The 16578-nt window shown below is 42.5% G+C and overlaps 1 protein-coding gene across 12 annotated transcripts in view; it reads right to left on the bottom strand.

Moving 5' to 3' along the window:
• The window catches only part of KCNH7 (potassium voltage-gated channel subfamily H member 7), a 348077-nt gene that overhangs the window by 121921 nt on the left and 209578 nt on the right, over window positions 1–16578 (bottom strand). For 6 of the 12 annotated variants that reach the window (XM_087949835.1, XM_087949837.1, XM_087949844.1 and 3 more), the window contains 2 exons: window positions 16381–16404; window positions 12339–12553 (listed from right to left, as the gene is read on the bottom strand). In XM_087949835.1, coding sequence (XP_087805961.1) covers window positions 12339–12553; window positions 16381–16404 — 239 coding nt within the window. The remainder of the gene's footprint in view (window positions 1–12338; window positions 12554–16380; window positions 16405–16578) is intronic. The other 6 variants (XM_087949836.1, XM_087949838.1, XM_087949846.1 and 3 more) reach the window with 1 other exon arrangement.

Raw genomic sequence — 16578 nt, 5'->3', positions numbered from 1 at the left:
CCCTTTTCATTTATTGAAACAGAGAAGAATTGGTCAAGTCAATGAAAGGCCACAGACAGAAATAGTCCTCCCTTCTGTTTGCATTGCAAACAGAGAAAGTTTCTGTCTCTCCCACCAGCTTTCAACTACGATACTGCAACAGAGCAGAGCCAGTCCCAGTTCTGTATCTAAGACTACAGTGAAGAATTAGGTCAATATGAAGAATTTCCCTATTTAATAGCTGAAGGGCCAAGTTCGCCAAGATCAAATTGGAAAAAGTCTGTCTATGCAAAGAGTTGATATGGATGTGATGGCACACAATCAAATAAGGGATGACAAACACTTCTCTAGCTTCAGTAACTCCAGCTGCAGATGGAATATCCATGGAGCAGAATCAACTGGCACTCTATTTTGTTGGAATTCAGACCAGTGGTGGGATTCAATTTTTTTTTACTACCGGTTCTGTGGGCGTGGCTTGGTGGGCGTGGCAGGGGAAGGATATTGTAAAATCTCCAGTCAGAGGTGGGATTTGCTGGTTCTCTGAACTACTCAAAATTTTCACTACTGGTTCTCCAAAACTGGTCTGAACCTGCTGAATCACCATCTCTGATTCAGACTCAATTAAGCTTTGTCTCTCATAATTCACATCCAAGACCTTCTACAGTAGTAGAACCATAGTGGTGGTTCTCAAGAAATCAATGGGTTGGAAATTAAACTTCCACATTTTTTCCTATGTTCTCTTAGCCTGTGTTATACCTTATATAAGAAATGAGGAGGACAAAGAGAAGATTGTGAAACCTGGAGAAAAACTTGGTGTTTTTCAGCAGAACTATAACACGTGTAGCAAGTGTTCTTTGAAGATAAGTTCTACAACAGCCTGAGACTAAGGTAAAACCAATTAAATTAATAAATTTATTCTTCTGTAAGAGAAAATGGACCTAATTAAATGCATGAGGTTTACACAGTAATGGGATTTAATGAAATTCAAGATTAAATTTATTTTTGATCCTGGCTTTGTTCTTTTCATTGTCCTCCTAAAGTGTGCCTACTTTTGAGTGGCATACTAAAAGCTGTGCAAATCTAGATTTGAAAAAAAGTAAACCTTACTGTAAATGAAGAAGTATGCAAAAGAACCATTCAAGGAGATGGCAAAATGAAAATAAATGAAAACAAAAACAAAGCAAAAAAACAAAAATATACCACAACCTCTCATCTGGACCATAATTCCAAGGGAATCTGCTAAACTGGAAATGAAGGTAATTTCCAGAGTATGAAACTACTTTTTTATGCTTTGTAAAGTTCTATGCACACTGATAACTCCCTCCCTCTCTTTTTATGTATGTGTAATGCACTCAGATCAGGGGTGGGATTCTACTGGTTCTGTCTGGTTCTATAGAACCCCTTGTTAACTTTCTAAGCAATTCGGAGGACCGGTAGTTAGAAGCAATCTCCTTTTGTTTTTTTCCATCCTTATTACATTCTTGCTAGTACGCCTAGACTTCCTGTCTCTGGAGCTTTTGCGGCTTGACTTTCTTAAAGGAGAAGGGTTGTTTTAAGATTTTTACACTGCTGTTGGGAGGAAATACTTCCCTGGACAATCAGCACTTTGAAGAAGTAATTGAATAATGAAACAAAGCTTTTAGTGACAGGGAACCAAGATGAGTGACATTCAGCAAGGTTTCTTGGCTAGCTAGAAAGATTGACATTCAAATGTGAGTCCTGAGTTTTGGTCTAAAACTGGTTTTTGGTGAAGGTTAATTCTGTGCTTGGTGACATTTAATCCTGTGTTTATTGATGGGATAATTTTTCCTATTCAGCTCCAACAAGCAACAGCTACTGTTGTGATTTAATTATTTGTATTGTGTTTGCATTTTTCCTGCCTCATGGTTTCTTTTTCTATCTGGGGAGGGGGTCTTCCTTCATTGCTTTAGTACTATCTGGCACTGTACTTTTGGGGTATACTTCCAAGAGGCAGGATGCAAGCTTGGCACTGATATTTTTACTGCCTTTCTGGGGGGCATGTGACCTTTCCTTAAATCTGGATGATTTCCTTAGGATATCTTGTAAGGTGAGTGAGACCAGCTGGTATCTTTAAGTGGTGCAAATGGATCTAAGGATTGCTTTTTCTGGAGAGCTTAAATGATCTCTCTGCTAAAGGGCTTCACTTTATGAGCAAGAGTTGACTGCTTGATAGTTATCACTGCATTCTCCTCCATGCTGCATCGAGAACCCAGGATGGGTTGACTCCTTCCTATGATGTCATTTAGCTGAGTCTGTACTAAGATATAAAAGCCAGACCCCAGAAGTTACCCCAGCTTTTGACTCAGCTCCTTTCAATCAGTAGCTGTGTCTCTGAAAGCGTTCTGTTAGATAAAACTCACCAGCAATCTTCAGTACTTTTTCCTCACTTCAAGCAGCTCCCAGGGATCTGGGCAGCTGCTCTTCCAGGAGAGCAGGGCTCTCTCTTCTGCAACGTTGGGAGCAGCGTTACAGAGCTCTGTGCAGGCAAGCTGGGCAGCGTCTGTAGACCTCCCCCATGCCTGCGATTTTGAGCGATCGTAAAAAATGATCGGCAAACTGATAAGAGCGCCAGCCAGCTGATCGTCTGGCTGGCGGCTGCATTTTCCTTTGCTGACTTCGCTCGGGGCTCTTTATAGCCTAAGGAGCGATTCTTCGATTTCGGAGCCTGTTTCCCCTAGTCAGCGGCCATCTTGGATTGAAGCCTTCCACCACGAGGTAAGCGGCCATTTTGTAAGCCTGGGGGCCATTTTATACCCTAAAGGGCTTCATAAAAATTTCTAAACAGTTTCTTTCTAACGCAAGAGCCTTTATTCTACAAATGGAGCAAGATAAGGCTTAGGCAGAGCTTTCCCCCCACCAGTGGAACAGTCTCTTAAGCCCAGTAAGAGAAAAAGACGTAGCCAATGCACCCAATCAGTCCAGAGGGAGGTGGCTGTTAAAATCAGAGCTAAGGCTCTAGCCCCTAAGAAGGCAACTCAGGCTGAGTTGAGGGCAGAGAAGCACAGGCATGCAGCCCTAGAGAGGCAGTTCAACAGAACTATTCAACAGAAGGGAGTGCAACTACAGCCGGTTTCAGGTGATACCCGTGGGCCCCAGCCAAGCCCTCCCAGGGGAGGAGAAGTTATCTATGAGCCTTTCCATCCTCCATCCTGGTCTCCTGAGGCTCTTGCAGTACAATCAGATCCTCAGGATCTCAGCAGATCTGGGCCTTATTTCCAACAGGCTTCTGTGCCCTATGCTCCTCCCCCTTCCTCCAGGCCTCGAACCTCTTCTCAATCTAGGCCTGAAGCCACCTTCACTTCCATAGCAGCAGGCCTTCTGCCTTCTGCCTCTACCTTTGAGCATAGACCAGGGGATATCCAAGATGTTGTCTCATTGGCCATTAGGCAGGGGTTGGCTGAAGGCTTCAAGCATATTCTTCGACCTCTGGAAAGGGTTCAGGCCCTTCTCCCTTCTCAATCTATAAGTTCCTTGCCTCATCACCCTGATTTACACAGGCCCCAGGACCTCAGGGTCCATTCTTCTCTACCAGAATGGGAGGAGGTTGATGAGGAAGGAAGGCCTTCACCATCTGAACACAGTTACTCCTCTCGTTCAGAGTGTGAAGAGGGCGAGATTTAGGATTCTCACCCAGAGCAGACATCCTCTGCATTGGTCTTCAAACCTACTCTCTTCAGGCCATTACTCAGCAAGGCTTTGGTCACTGCCAAGCAGTCACCGGAGGAAGTGGTTTCTGAGCCACAAGGAAATCCCTCTAGCCAAGGGGACTCGCTCTTCTCCAAGCCTGTAGTGCATGCAGAGGTTTTGCTTTCTCCCATTTTGTTCCTGGACAGCGGACACCTCATCTCGCTTCCCCCGCTCTCACAGGCCATACTCCCAACGCCAAGACCAACGTGTGGAAGCATCTGGCAGGCAACAACCTTCTATTGGTAAACGGCCCTTTTGTGGGGGAGGAGGTCATTCCTTCCGTCGCTCTAAGTAATCCCTCGTTCTCCCCACCCGTCGGAGGTTGCCTAGCCTTCTTTGCTTTCAAATGGGAGGAGTCAATGACGGCCGCCTGGGTGCTCAGCACTATTAGGTCAGGGTTACAATTGGACTTCCTAATGCTACCCCCAGAAAATTTTTTGATCTGTCCTGTCTCTTGGGACATTTCAAGGCAAGACCTCATGAAACAGGCCATTCAGCACCTTCTTGAAATTAGGGCTATTCAACCTGTTCCCCCCTCTCAATGGGGATGTGGGCTTTACTCTCGCCTTTTCATCGTTCCCAAAGCCTCGAGGGGTGGGGTGGCGAGCCATCCTTGATCTAAAATTTCTCAACCAATTTGTAAAATACAGGCGATTTAAAATGCAGACTCTGCATTCTATTTTAGAGAGTGTTCAGAAGGGCGATCTCCTCTCTTCTATTGATCTCACGGAGGCTTTCCTCCACATCCCCATTTGGCCTCATCATCACCAGTTTCTCCGTTTCTGTTATCAGAATACCCATTACCAGTATCGAGCACTTCCCTTCGGCCTCTCGTCAGCTTCAAGGGTCTTCACGAAGATTCTGGCAGCATTGGTGGCATCTCTGTGTTCTGTTCCAGTGAGGATCCAATGCGACTTGGACGACATTTTGATTCTGTCCTCTTCCATCCATGCGGCCCATCGGGATCTGCAAATTACCCTGTCATATCTCCAGAGCCATGGATTTTCCATCAACACCAAGAAGAGCCAACTCTCTCCCACAACCAAATTGCAACACTTGGGAGAATCATCGATACCACGTTGTGCCAGGTTTTCCTGTGGAAAGAGCCTTGCAGAGATCATCAGACAGACCCAGCGACATCAGACTGTCTCCCTGTTGCTGCTGTGCAAACTTCTGGGGAAGATGGTCTCCTGTATTGGCATCGTCCCATGGGCTCAGCTCCACTCCCAACCCCTCCGATGGTTCCTGCTTCCCTTCCAATGAGCAGGAATCAGCCACTCATCCATCAGGGTCCCGCTCCCACCACAAATCCAGAGATCTCTCAATTGGTGGCGTTCCCCATCAATCTGGAGGGGACTCCTGTTCAGGGACCCAGACAGGCTAATGATAACCACTGATGCCAGCCTCCTGGGTTGGGGTTCCCATATGCAGGGCCAGATAGCTCAGGGAGTTTGGTCCAGGTCAGAGCAGACTATTCCCATAAATTGGCTAGAGCTCAGAGCCATTTTTCTGGCTCTCAAGCATTTCAGGCAATCAGTGATCGGCTCTCATGTTCTAGTCCTTATGGACAACATGGCCGCAAAGGCTCATCTCAACCAGCAAGGGGGGACGAGGTCCAAAGCCCTCATGAGAGAGGCTCTACGGTTGGGGTTCTGGGCAGAGAAACACCTGTTATCGATCTCGGCGGACCACATCTCCGGGGTTGACAACTCCCAGGCTGACTGGCTCAGCAGGAGCCTAGTCCACCAGGCAGAATGGTCCATTCCTCCATCTCTATTCAGGGACCTTTCCCTCAGAATCGGAACACCGGAGGTGGATCTCTTCTCCACCCCTCAAAACGCCCAAGTCACCAGATTCTTCACCAGGTTTCTTTGCCAGGGAGCGGAGGGACCAATGCTCTTTGGTGCAGATGGCCCAAGGGTCTCCTCTATGCCTTTCCCCCGCTTCCCATCATTCCGGCAGTAATTCAGAAGATGTTGGAGGAACGAGCGGAGCTCCTCCTCCTGGCACCCTATTGGCCAAGGAGGCCCTGGTTTATGGACCTGGTCAACCTATCTGTGGCTTCTCCTTGGAGGATCCCAGCCCATCTAATCTTCCTTCACCCAGAGCCCCAGTGGTTCAAGCTGACCATGTGGCACTTGAGCGGCAGCGGCTAGAGGAGCCTAATCTTCCAGAAAGGGTCATTCTCACTATCCTGGCATCTCACAAACCTTCTACAAGGCGCATGATGCCACCTGGAAGGCTTTTTCCCGATGGTGCCTCAGGGAGGGTTTTTCTCTTGCTTCAGCCCAGTTGGCAGAAGTTCTTAGCTTCCTTCAGCATGGGCTGGAGAAAGGTTTGCCCCCCAACACCTTATGCAGGCAGGTTGCAGCCCTCTCCTCAGTCCTTTCACGGGGTTTGCTTCCTTCCTTATCCCATCATCCTTCAGTCTGGAGGCTTTTGAAAGGGGCTTCCAAACTCCACCCACTGGTGGTTCACAGATATCCTTCCCGGGACATTAATGCCCTTACGAAGCCGCCCTTTGAACCCCTTAAAACAGTGTCTCTCCATTTCCTGACTCTGAAGGTAGTGTTCCTTGTTGCCATCACTTCTGCCAGGAGGGTTTCCAAGCTTGCTGCTCTTTCCATCAGACAGGACCTTTGTTCCTTTCATGATGATAGGGTTGTTCTCTGTCTGGACCCCTCATTTATTCCTAAGGTTAACACCTGATTTCACAGGTCCCAGGATATTGTGTTGCCTGACTTCTGTCCTCTCCCGCACCATGACTTAGAGTGGCAGTGGCACACACTTGACGTAAGAAGGGCTCTTAGAATACACATTAAGCGCACTTCCTCCTTCAGGAAGTCGGAAGCCATGTTTGTTTCCTTTTTCCCTTCTCACTTGGGGCACAAGGCCTCTTCTCCTACTATTAGCAGGTGGGTCAGGTCTTGCATTGAGCAGGCCTACAAAGCTGTGGCCCTTCCGGTTCCCCGAGGTCTGACAGCGCACTCTACCAGAAGCGCGGCCACTTCTGCTGCCTGGGCGACCCAAACATCCTTGGAGGAGATCTGTCATCCGGCCATGTGGACATCCCCGTCTCCTTTCATCAGACACTACCGTCTGGATGCCTTTGCCTCGGCGACTGCAGCCTTCGGCAGACAGGTGCTTCAACAAGTGTTTCCACAGTCAGTGTAATGAGCCGGATGAGGACCCGCCCATGGACATGCAAGCTTTGGTATGTCCCATCCTGGGCTCTCGGTGCAGCATGGAGGAGAATGGGCGTTGGTAGAAGTTACTGTGAATGCGGGTTTTCCGGTTTGTCGGCTTCGCAGCGGTAGGGATTCGCGAAGCTGCGCGATCCCTGCCGCGCTAGCGTTTTGGGGCTCCGACCCGGACGGGTGCGGAGCAAGGCTGCCCTGCAGGGGTAGCTGAAGGTAAGGGGATCCGGAGGAAGGGTTTGGGGTGTTGCAGACCCCCCCTGGCCGGCAGAACCCCCTTTTACCAGGACGGTGCAGCGGCGGTCCGTAATGGCCGCCACAAAGAAGTTGACAGCCGGGCAAGTATGCGCAGGAGGAAGAAGAGAAAGTTATTGAAAGTGAAAGTTCTTCTTGGTTGACCCAGGGCTTTGAGATTTATCTAATTTAATTCCTGGAAAAGATGGTTTTTGATGATTTTTTCCACAAGAGAAAAAAAAAGCGGCTATTTTGAGGTGCTGAAGGAAAGTTTACTCTCCTCCCGACGGAATAAAGCCGGAAGGGAGAGGATAAAGAAAATATATAAATTTGGATCTTGTTGGAGGAGATGCCTTGAAGACTTGAGGACAGAAATATAATCTTAATAAGGCTTTAAAATATAGATTTGGACTCTTTTTTTTTTATTTGTTTGATACCACCCCTGGAAGAGGAAGGGGGAATTTTGGCTTGCTTGGATTTATTGAGGATTGTGGATTTTGGGATTGTTTTGCCTTTCTCTCGAATATTTGGTTGGTGTAAGAAGGAAGAGGAATAAAGAAAAGAAAAGATTTATTTATAATGGCTTTCCTTTTTGAAGACCTGAGGGATGAATATGAGCAAACAAAAGCAGCCTGCAAAGATGGCATGGAAAAAGCTTTTCTATTTCTAGAAATGGCGCTGGTCAATTACCAACAGACAATGGAACAGATGGAACGGAAGAAGAACAACAAGGAAGAGACGAAGACGCCATCTTCATTGAATCCCAAAACTTATCTAAGGAAGAAGGAAGGAAGAGAGCAAGGAAAATGAAGGACTTAAGATTTAAAAAACATTTGAGAAAGAGAAAAATATGATGCAAAATAAATATAATGATAACAAACAAGAGAAAAAGGGAACACAACAGAGAAGGGATCCCAGCAAGGCAGAGGTTAGAAGAAGAAGGGGGGTAGGAAGATTTGGTGGGGGAAGAAAGAAAGGGGAAAGGCGGAGAAAAGCCTCAAAGCTTTAAAATTGGATGGGAGAAGAGGGATTTTTTTTAGAGACAAAGGATGAAATATAAATTTCTGTAAGAAAGATTCTGCTAAGGTACAGAAGATGGTATTGTAACATTTATATTTGAAATAGTAAATTAGAATGGTTTAAGATTTAATAAGAAATTAAAATGTTGAAGTTTAAAATTGAAATGTTGAAGTTTTTAATAATGATTGATTTAATAATGATTGATTTTTGAAATGTAATAAAATATCGAAGGAAAGGAGGATACAATGTATTTAAACATTTTTGGTGGATAGAATGTACCAAGCAGAACCAAATTGGGTATTTGTTATGTTGAATGTTAATTTTACTAACTTAGGGGAGGATAGAAAGGCATCATACTCTGATTAGTGATTTCAGGAGAAATTCTTTTTATTATAAGAAGAGATAGAGGGATAATGAATGGGCAAAAGATACAAATTTAATGATTTAATTAAGATGGATTAAACAAGATAGAATTGTGAAGAGTGATATGCGCTATTATTTTAGCCCATGCAAAGAGAGGTAACTGGGGCCAAGGTACTTTACTAAAAGATTTTTTTATGTTTGTTTGTGTTTGTTTGTGTTCTATGAGAATATTGGGGAAATTATTGTAGAAAGACAGGGAAAGATTTAATATGTAATGATTTGTTTGTTGTTGAAACTTTTAATAAAACTTGTTTTAAAAAAAAAAAAGAAGTTACTGTGAATGCCCTTTCTATCTATGCTGCGAGAGAGCCCAGCCCCTCCCTTGATTCTTCCGGAGAGTGTAAGGTGTATTTCTATATTCATTTTGTGCTTTCAGAGACACCTTTCAGTCTGTCAAGTATCTTAGCCAAAGCTGGGGTCTCTCCTGGGGGCTGGCTTTTATATCTTAGTGCAGACTCAGCTAAATGATGTTATAGGAAGGAGTCAACCCATCCTGGGCTCTCTTGCAGCAGAGATAGAAAGGGCGTTCACGGTAACTTCTACCAAGGCCCATTTTAATTATTTTCATTCCTCAAGGTGCTCTGGCACCCTGCCTGATTTGTAACTCCGGCTTGCAGATATTTTTAATCTAATGATTGGTATTTAGGGCAGCTATTTGCAAGCAAAGAAGCTTTTTGTATTTTTGTACAGGTAATCCTTGACTTGCAAGAGTTCATTTAGTGACCATTCAAAGTTACAATGGCACTGAAAAAAGTGACTTATGACCATTTTCACACTTATGACCGTTGCAGCATCCCCACTGTCATGAGAGGCCAGGCGAGGAGAAGCGCCCCTTGACATGAGTGATGTCGAGTTGGCCACGCCCACCCAATCACATGACCACCAAGCCACACCCACCAACTAAGCCATGCCCACAGAACCAGTTGTTAAAAAACTGAATCCCACCCCTGGCTCAGATGTTTATATTTAGGGAATTATAGATAAGAAATTATAATAGGAAGGAAATGCAGAGAATTGATTTTCTTCTCATTAAAAATGGTGAACTTGTAAAAGCTATTCCTGCAAATTGTTCAGGAGTTCATTAAATCATAAAGAGAACAGAAATACAAACTAATGCCAACATTCATTAGAAGTATTTTGTAAATATTCTTGACCCCCCTTGGCAAACACTTCAAATTTAATTTTGAATGCAGAGAGCTGTAGCTCCTGGCATGTCAAACTACAGATTCTACCGGAAACTCTATGTAAATGTGTATAAACGTGTAAAAGACATGCCTATTAATTTTAAAAATATGTAATTTTTATTTTGTATATTTATCCCTAATATAGAGTCACTAATAAATATGAATGACATCTTGTGGCATTAAATTATCTTTAATGCCTTTAGTAAACAGAATGGAGCTAGATTTAGGCTACTGTAAGTTACACAAGCATTTGAAAATACTAAAATAATTTCCTTGCTAAACACAATTTAATATGTTGACCCAGATTTATAAAAACAGCTATCAGATAAAATACAGTTATACTAATATACACTCATATACATAAATAGAAATACTAGCTATTCTTTAGTATGAGGGGGAAAGTCTCTTTTTTTTCTCACTTTCTGATAGGTTGAACTATGTATTTCTTGAAGCTGAAGAGAAGTTTAACAATAATATTACAATGCTAGATAATGTGACTGGAGAATATTTGTGTATATGTGTAATCATCCACTCCTGTTCAGAATTAGATTCTTCTTGTAGAGCAGTGGCTGTACAATCATTTGTCAATGGAGCCTCCATAAAAGAAAAAAGTAATAAAAAAAAGAGAGAGACAAAAACCAGACTCTTAAGAAAGCTCGCTAGCCAGCTTCTAAGCATAATATCAATGGGATGATTGCCATAGTTACAGAAACCTTTCAGTGCAAGTTAGTCTCACCCCTTGTTTTCCTTCTGAAAAATTTAAAGGACCTTTAAATTTTGATGCTGAAAATTTAAAGGACCTTTGAAGGATTCCTTCAATTGAAGTTGCAACAAATAAAGATCTGCCATCTCTCTGAAGATCTGCCAAGCCTTAATACTCACACATTGTCAAAAACAAAAACCGAACTGTAATAATGGAAAAGAGAGCTGAACAATCAGAAAACATTAGTATAATTTTAATAGAAATGCAATCCATTATACTGCAGAAGAAAAACCGAGAAGAGGAAACTTCAAAGACTAGCACATACTGTATAATAAAATACAATCAAGCAATCAAACATAAATAAAATATGAAGATAAAATATATAAACCAGCCTAAATGACTAAGCCTATAGCCCTATAAAAGTCCATTAACCTATAAAAATGAACAGAACCGGAGATCTAGTAAAACAAAAATACAAGATGAAAGATTGGCCAGGTAAGGCCATTGCTTGCTTAGTCTGCTGCCCCAGATGTTCACAACTGATGAACAAATTCAAGGCTGCTCTTCTTAAATTGGACTTGAATTGGTCAAAAGAATCATTTAACTAAGAAACATTCTCCTCTAACAGTCTTTCAAACAAAATTGTCTTCTGCAGGGTATGATCTAAGACTATGCTATGATCCATAAAAGAGATAATTTCTTCTGCTATGTTTGTTTATTTAAATTTATTAGCATCAACACAGACACACACATCACTTTTTAGCTGCTGACGCTCACAAAATGATTTAGAAACAATAAAAGGAATTTATATTTTAAAGCTCTTATAAAAACCTTGCTAAGCACAGGTATCGGAAGAGTTTAGAGATGTTATTCATCAAAGGGAAAACCCAGAGACGAATAATTCAGAGTGAAAATATCATAGTAGCATCTCTGAATTTCAGTTTTGCAGCAGGCACATCTGAAGGATACTAGGATAATAAACCAAAGCTTTTGTTAAAGATGAGGGAGAGGATGAGAAAGAAGAGATAAAACCACAGCATCTATAGGAGATAGCACACCTACGTCTGGGATAGCATCTAAGACAGAAGAGAAGAGCATGGAGAATATGGAATCAACCAACCCCTTACCCCATGCCCACCCCCCAAAAAATTAGAAGCAGAACACCAGACCAGTACTTGGGAGAATGAAGGTACCATATTGTGCTAAGTGACAAAGGAATTAGAGCAGAAAAGCAGAAAGACCTGTTTACTTGACTGACCAACTTTAACAACTGGGAAATAGTTACGGCCATGTCACTTGGGTGGAAATTGAACCTACGAGAAATATAAAGATCACCCTGATGGTGTACCGGAATCAGTACTCAAATTACCAGCCTGAATTTCATGTCTTGATTTTGTCTCTCTTAGATAGTGTGACCCTTGTAATGTGATGTGCATATACTTCTTGCAGTCTACGTAACATATGGCAACTTGGCTATCAGGACTGAAAGAAATTGCTGAATTTTACTCAACTTCATTTGACTTCTGCATATTATTCACAGTCAGGTAGGTAAATAGAATGAACCAAGGCCACCATAGAACAGTACCTGTGTTACTATATCAGACATATCTGAGTTAAACAGATAAGTCTGTGACCTTCCAGAGAATTCACTTACAACTACAGCATGCACAGTTTCCCTCACAGAGCCCTTTCTCTGATTAATTATAGGTTTAATCTACATTAATTTTCCTCTCTGTGTGTTGCTAGAAGAATTGTGATCATTCCATTTAATCCAGAAAAATCAAACTACACAAGCCTAACAAAAGCATGAAGGGCACGCAGACATGAGGAGGAGTAGAGTGTTCACAGAAATTAGAGAAGAGGCACAATTACATATTAGAAATCTCCTACCTGTGTAACTTTTTCAGTCACGTTGTGTGTTCTTTCTTTCACTTTCGGTGCAATAATTGTTTTATCTGATGATGGAGGTGATGATGCCTTTTTTTCATTTTTGATATCAGAAAAGTTTAGAGTGAGCTGGGGAATCTTATTGATGGTGCTGTATTTGTTGAGGTTTGAATCAGATGTAGATCCTAACAGACTTGACTTGATATGGTTAAAAGGACCTACAAGAAAAAGAAGATATCAGCTGATATAACGTCTTGATTCACTTTCCACGTAACTAAAAAAGTAAATACCCTTATTGTTATTTTTGTTTTTCAACCAAGCGTTAACTCTCTAGTTTAGAATCTGCCAACACTTCAGTTGTGGAAAAAGGGAAGAATATAGTGCCTAGAAGCAGTAAATAATTCACCAGGAGCTGTGTGTTTGAGTGTCCATTGCACACCCACTCTTGAAACAGGACTTCTCATCCTTTCTACTACTGTAAATGATTCTGTTATCATCCAATCTTTGTAGGGTCCTTAAACTAAAGGAAATTTTAAAAAGAGAAAAATTATAGAGAAAGCGGGAATCTATTTCTTCAGTGTTTACAGATTTCTGAGCTAGTTGAGTGAACACAAGTGGAAGCAAAAATCCATTACCGGAGCAATATCTTGGATTTAATCTAGATACACTTTGCCCTAAAAGCTTTATTTCATGCTAGATTGAGAACAATGGGCTTTTAAAGTCTGGAGCGCGTGAACTTTTTAAATTATGAATTTAGAAGAAATCTATAGTTATTATGACTCCATGATAATTTCAGATTCAAAGCAGTATACTTGTAAATACCAAATGCTGAAGGAGTGACCAGAAAAAAAAAAGTTCTGGTTTCTTGGTTTCCTGAAGACCTCTGGATTCTCTCTGTGGACAGCAGAGTTTTTCATTGTATTCTAAAATCCCCAACTTTCCCCACATAGTACATTGCTCCCATTTAAGGTACATACATCTGTGCTGAAGGGGTAAATAAGGTGACATTTATTTACCTCTCCTAATCCACTAAAAAGGATTCAAAAAATGTTAGGCCCACCTTCTCTGATGTCACATTGCCAGCTTTGTCTCCTGGTGCCTTCAGGCAGGCAGAAGGGCTGCTTTATAAAGACTGAAAAATGATCCTTGAGCATATTACCTTCTGGCCAGCTTCTAAGAGTTGTGGCGACAATAGAAGACAGATGGACCACAAATGTATCCCATAAATAAATACTTCCTGAATAGCTAAATGTCCAAATTAGGGAGAAAAGAAGACTGTTTAATTTCATTGGCACGTGGGCTCCTGAATACAAGACAGACTCCAAAACCTGAGGTAATCCTGGGTGTCTTTTGGGCCATGGTTGCTTGTTTTCCATCTGTGATTTCAATCACGGAAGAGCAGCACAAGTTAGTGTTCTTCTCTGCTTGCCTTTCTTACGTTTGTTATAATAATACTTTATTTGCGGTCACAGACCAAAACACAAGTACAACAAAAGAAGAACATGGGAAAATTAATCATGAACAACTGGTCACCAAAAACTTGACTAAGGGGAATTACAGCGTTCTCCTCTGATGGTTACAGCTCTTAAAAAAAAAAAATTGGAAACCAAAGAAGTGAAATATGAGGAGCCATCCCCTAGACAATATAAGAATAAATTACTAACATTGGGTCTAGAAGGGTCTGTTTCAAGGAGAGACAGTAACTTAGATCTACCTGCGTTATACATAGGGCAATATAAAAGGACATGCTCCACAGTTTCAACCTCAGCTCTGTCATAGGGGCATAGCCGCTTGTTAATCGGGAGCCTCTTTAATCGCCCATCCAGTAGTGCTGAGGGCAGAACATTAAAGCGAGCTAGGGAGAAAGCTCTTCTATACTTGGGAATGGTTAGAGTGTAAAAATAGGAAGCCATCATCAGTCCGTAATTATTAAATTGGCTGATGATCAGAGGGGAGCAAGTTTTGTTAGCTCTGGCTCATAGATATTGCAAGTCAATGTCCACAAGCCATTGGACTACCCTAAATTGGGCATCCTTAAGGCCATAATCTCCCAGGGCATCCCCCGTAAAACCTAGCAGGTGTAATTTCTTCATCAGCTCCCTCTCCCAATGAGAAATATGAGAGTCAGCAAACGCCAGGGAGAGGTAGCTACCAGGAACTGCCAGAAAGAGCATGCGAAACCACCATTTAAAGGTGTTAATCCACACCATACATGAGTGCCCAGTTCCAGGTACATTGGAGCAAAACCAACACAAGGAGGAAGACCCAGAAGTTTTCTAAGAAAGACAGCCTGGGTTCTTTCAATACAATCCTTGAAGCCCCTTATCCATATGGGAATTACGTAAAGAGTTTGAGCCAAAGTTTTGGCTTTGTAAATACGCAGAGCAGAAGGAATAAACTGGCCTCTTTGGGTATAAAAAAATCTTAAAATCTGCTGGTGACTAAAGGAGGCCGAGTTCAGCACCTGGGTTTGATCTCTAGTCCAAGCACCGGTGTTCTGAAATTGAATACCTAAATACTTAAAATGGAAAACCTGCTTAACAGCATTACCATTGATAGCCCAGTTATGCAATTTCCGGGCTCTAGAGAACACCAATACTTTGGATTTTGTTGTAATTAATAGACAAGTGGTTCTCAGCACAGTAGGACCCGAATGCAGAAAGTAATCTTTTCAGACCTGGCCTTGACAATGAAAGGAGGGCTGCATCGTCAGCATAAAGGAGAAGTGGGATCTTGACAACTTTGGGGCGTGGGACTCAATACGTCCAATGTGAAAGGCCAAGTCAGATAAGAATAAATTAAACAAAAGAGGAGCCAGAACACAACCCTGCCTTACTCCGTTCTTAATCGGGATAGGATTTGAAAGTTCTCCCTGCAGACCACACCTGACCTGACTAGAGGTCTGGTTGTACAAGGATCTAATTAGGAACAGAAGACGTCACTTATGTTTGTTATTCATGCAGATTTAAGTCTTACTTTACCGAAGCAAGTAACAATTACTCGGCTTCTAAGATCAGCTCTGGTGGGCCTTTTCAAGAGCTTATTCATAAGAGCTGCTAGGCTGGCAGGCATGAGAAACAGAATATTTCTTTATTATGGCAAGTTTGTTCTTATGGAATAGGCTTCTGCCAGAAACATGTTCATTTCCCTCTGAGAATCTTAAATTGGCTTTAAAGATTAACCCTGATGTGGATCTATAGCAGGGGTGTTAAACTCGATTTCATTGAGGGCTGCATCAGGGATGTATTTGGCCTAGGGGGCTGGGCTGGGCGTGGCCAGCTCAACGTCACTCGTATCAGGGGTGCCTTTGGTGGCCCGAGTGCTCTGCCAGCAAAAACGGGCTCCCAAGCTCCATTTCCAGCTGCGATGACCTCCTGCAACCCTCTGCCAGGGAAAAAGGAGGCCCACCTGAGCTCCATTTTTGCTGGCAGAGGCACGGGCCGGTCCTTTGCTGTTTCCAGGGTGGCCCAGTGGGCCAGATCTAAGCACCCCGCAGGCCTTGAGTTTGACACCCCTGATCTATAGTGACAATAAATAGAGAAATAGGCAGAGTCTTAAGTACTTTGAGCCAGCAGCAAATTACAGACAGTTGTTCACTTACAACATGGTGCCACACAATATCAAAACCACCGCTGATGGAGACAAGAAGCAAATGGGACGACTTCCTAGGAATGGGTCACTTGTGGGCATTATTAGCACATGCACATCATGCAGGTTTGATGGAGACATTTCATCAAGTATACTAAATGATACGTTGAAGAGGAGCAAAGGAGAAAGTTCCTCCTTCATCCTGCCTCTCCTACTAAATTTAGACTATAAACACAAATGTTAAGTTTGTTACGGGGAAAAATATATATGCAAAAAGGATTCGTGTTAGCTAGAGAAAGGAATGTCTCCATTTGACTAACTTGGCTTTACACTGCTGTCCCGGTGAAAAGGACCAATACTAGCATGTAATAAATATGAATAAGCATGTTTCCAACATGAAATTGCAAATGGAATTCATGCAAGCACACCTGAAGACTACAGTAAGCTTAAACCATACCCCCTGCCATCCAGGAGCGTGAAACTAGTTTTAAGGAGAGAAAAGAGGAATACGTGAAGGGTCCAAGATTATTCACTGATTGTCTTGGTGTCAGGATGAAAAACTGGATTTAAAATGAATCAATGGTGGCTAGTTTCAATCATGCAAAGCTCAATTTGTAATACTTTTACAAGATCATATCTTGAAAACTTCAAGTTC

This window comes from Notechis scutatus, chromosome 1 (genome assembly GCF_049901735.1).
Source record: "Notechis scutatus isolate UNSWTSFEM ecotype Mainland chromosome 1, rNotScu1.2, whole genome shotgun sequence".
Classification (NCBI taxonomy): domain Eukaryota; kingdom Metazoa; phylum Chordata; class Lepidosauria; order Squamata; family Elapidae; genus Notechis; species Notechis scutatus.
Note: the sequence above shows the minus strand (reverse complement) of the source record. Positions and strands in the feature narration are given on the sequence as shown.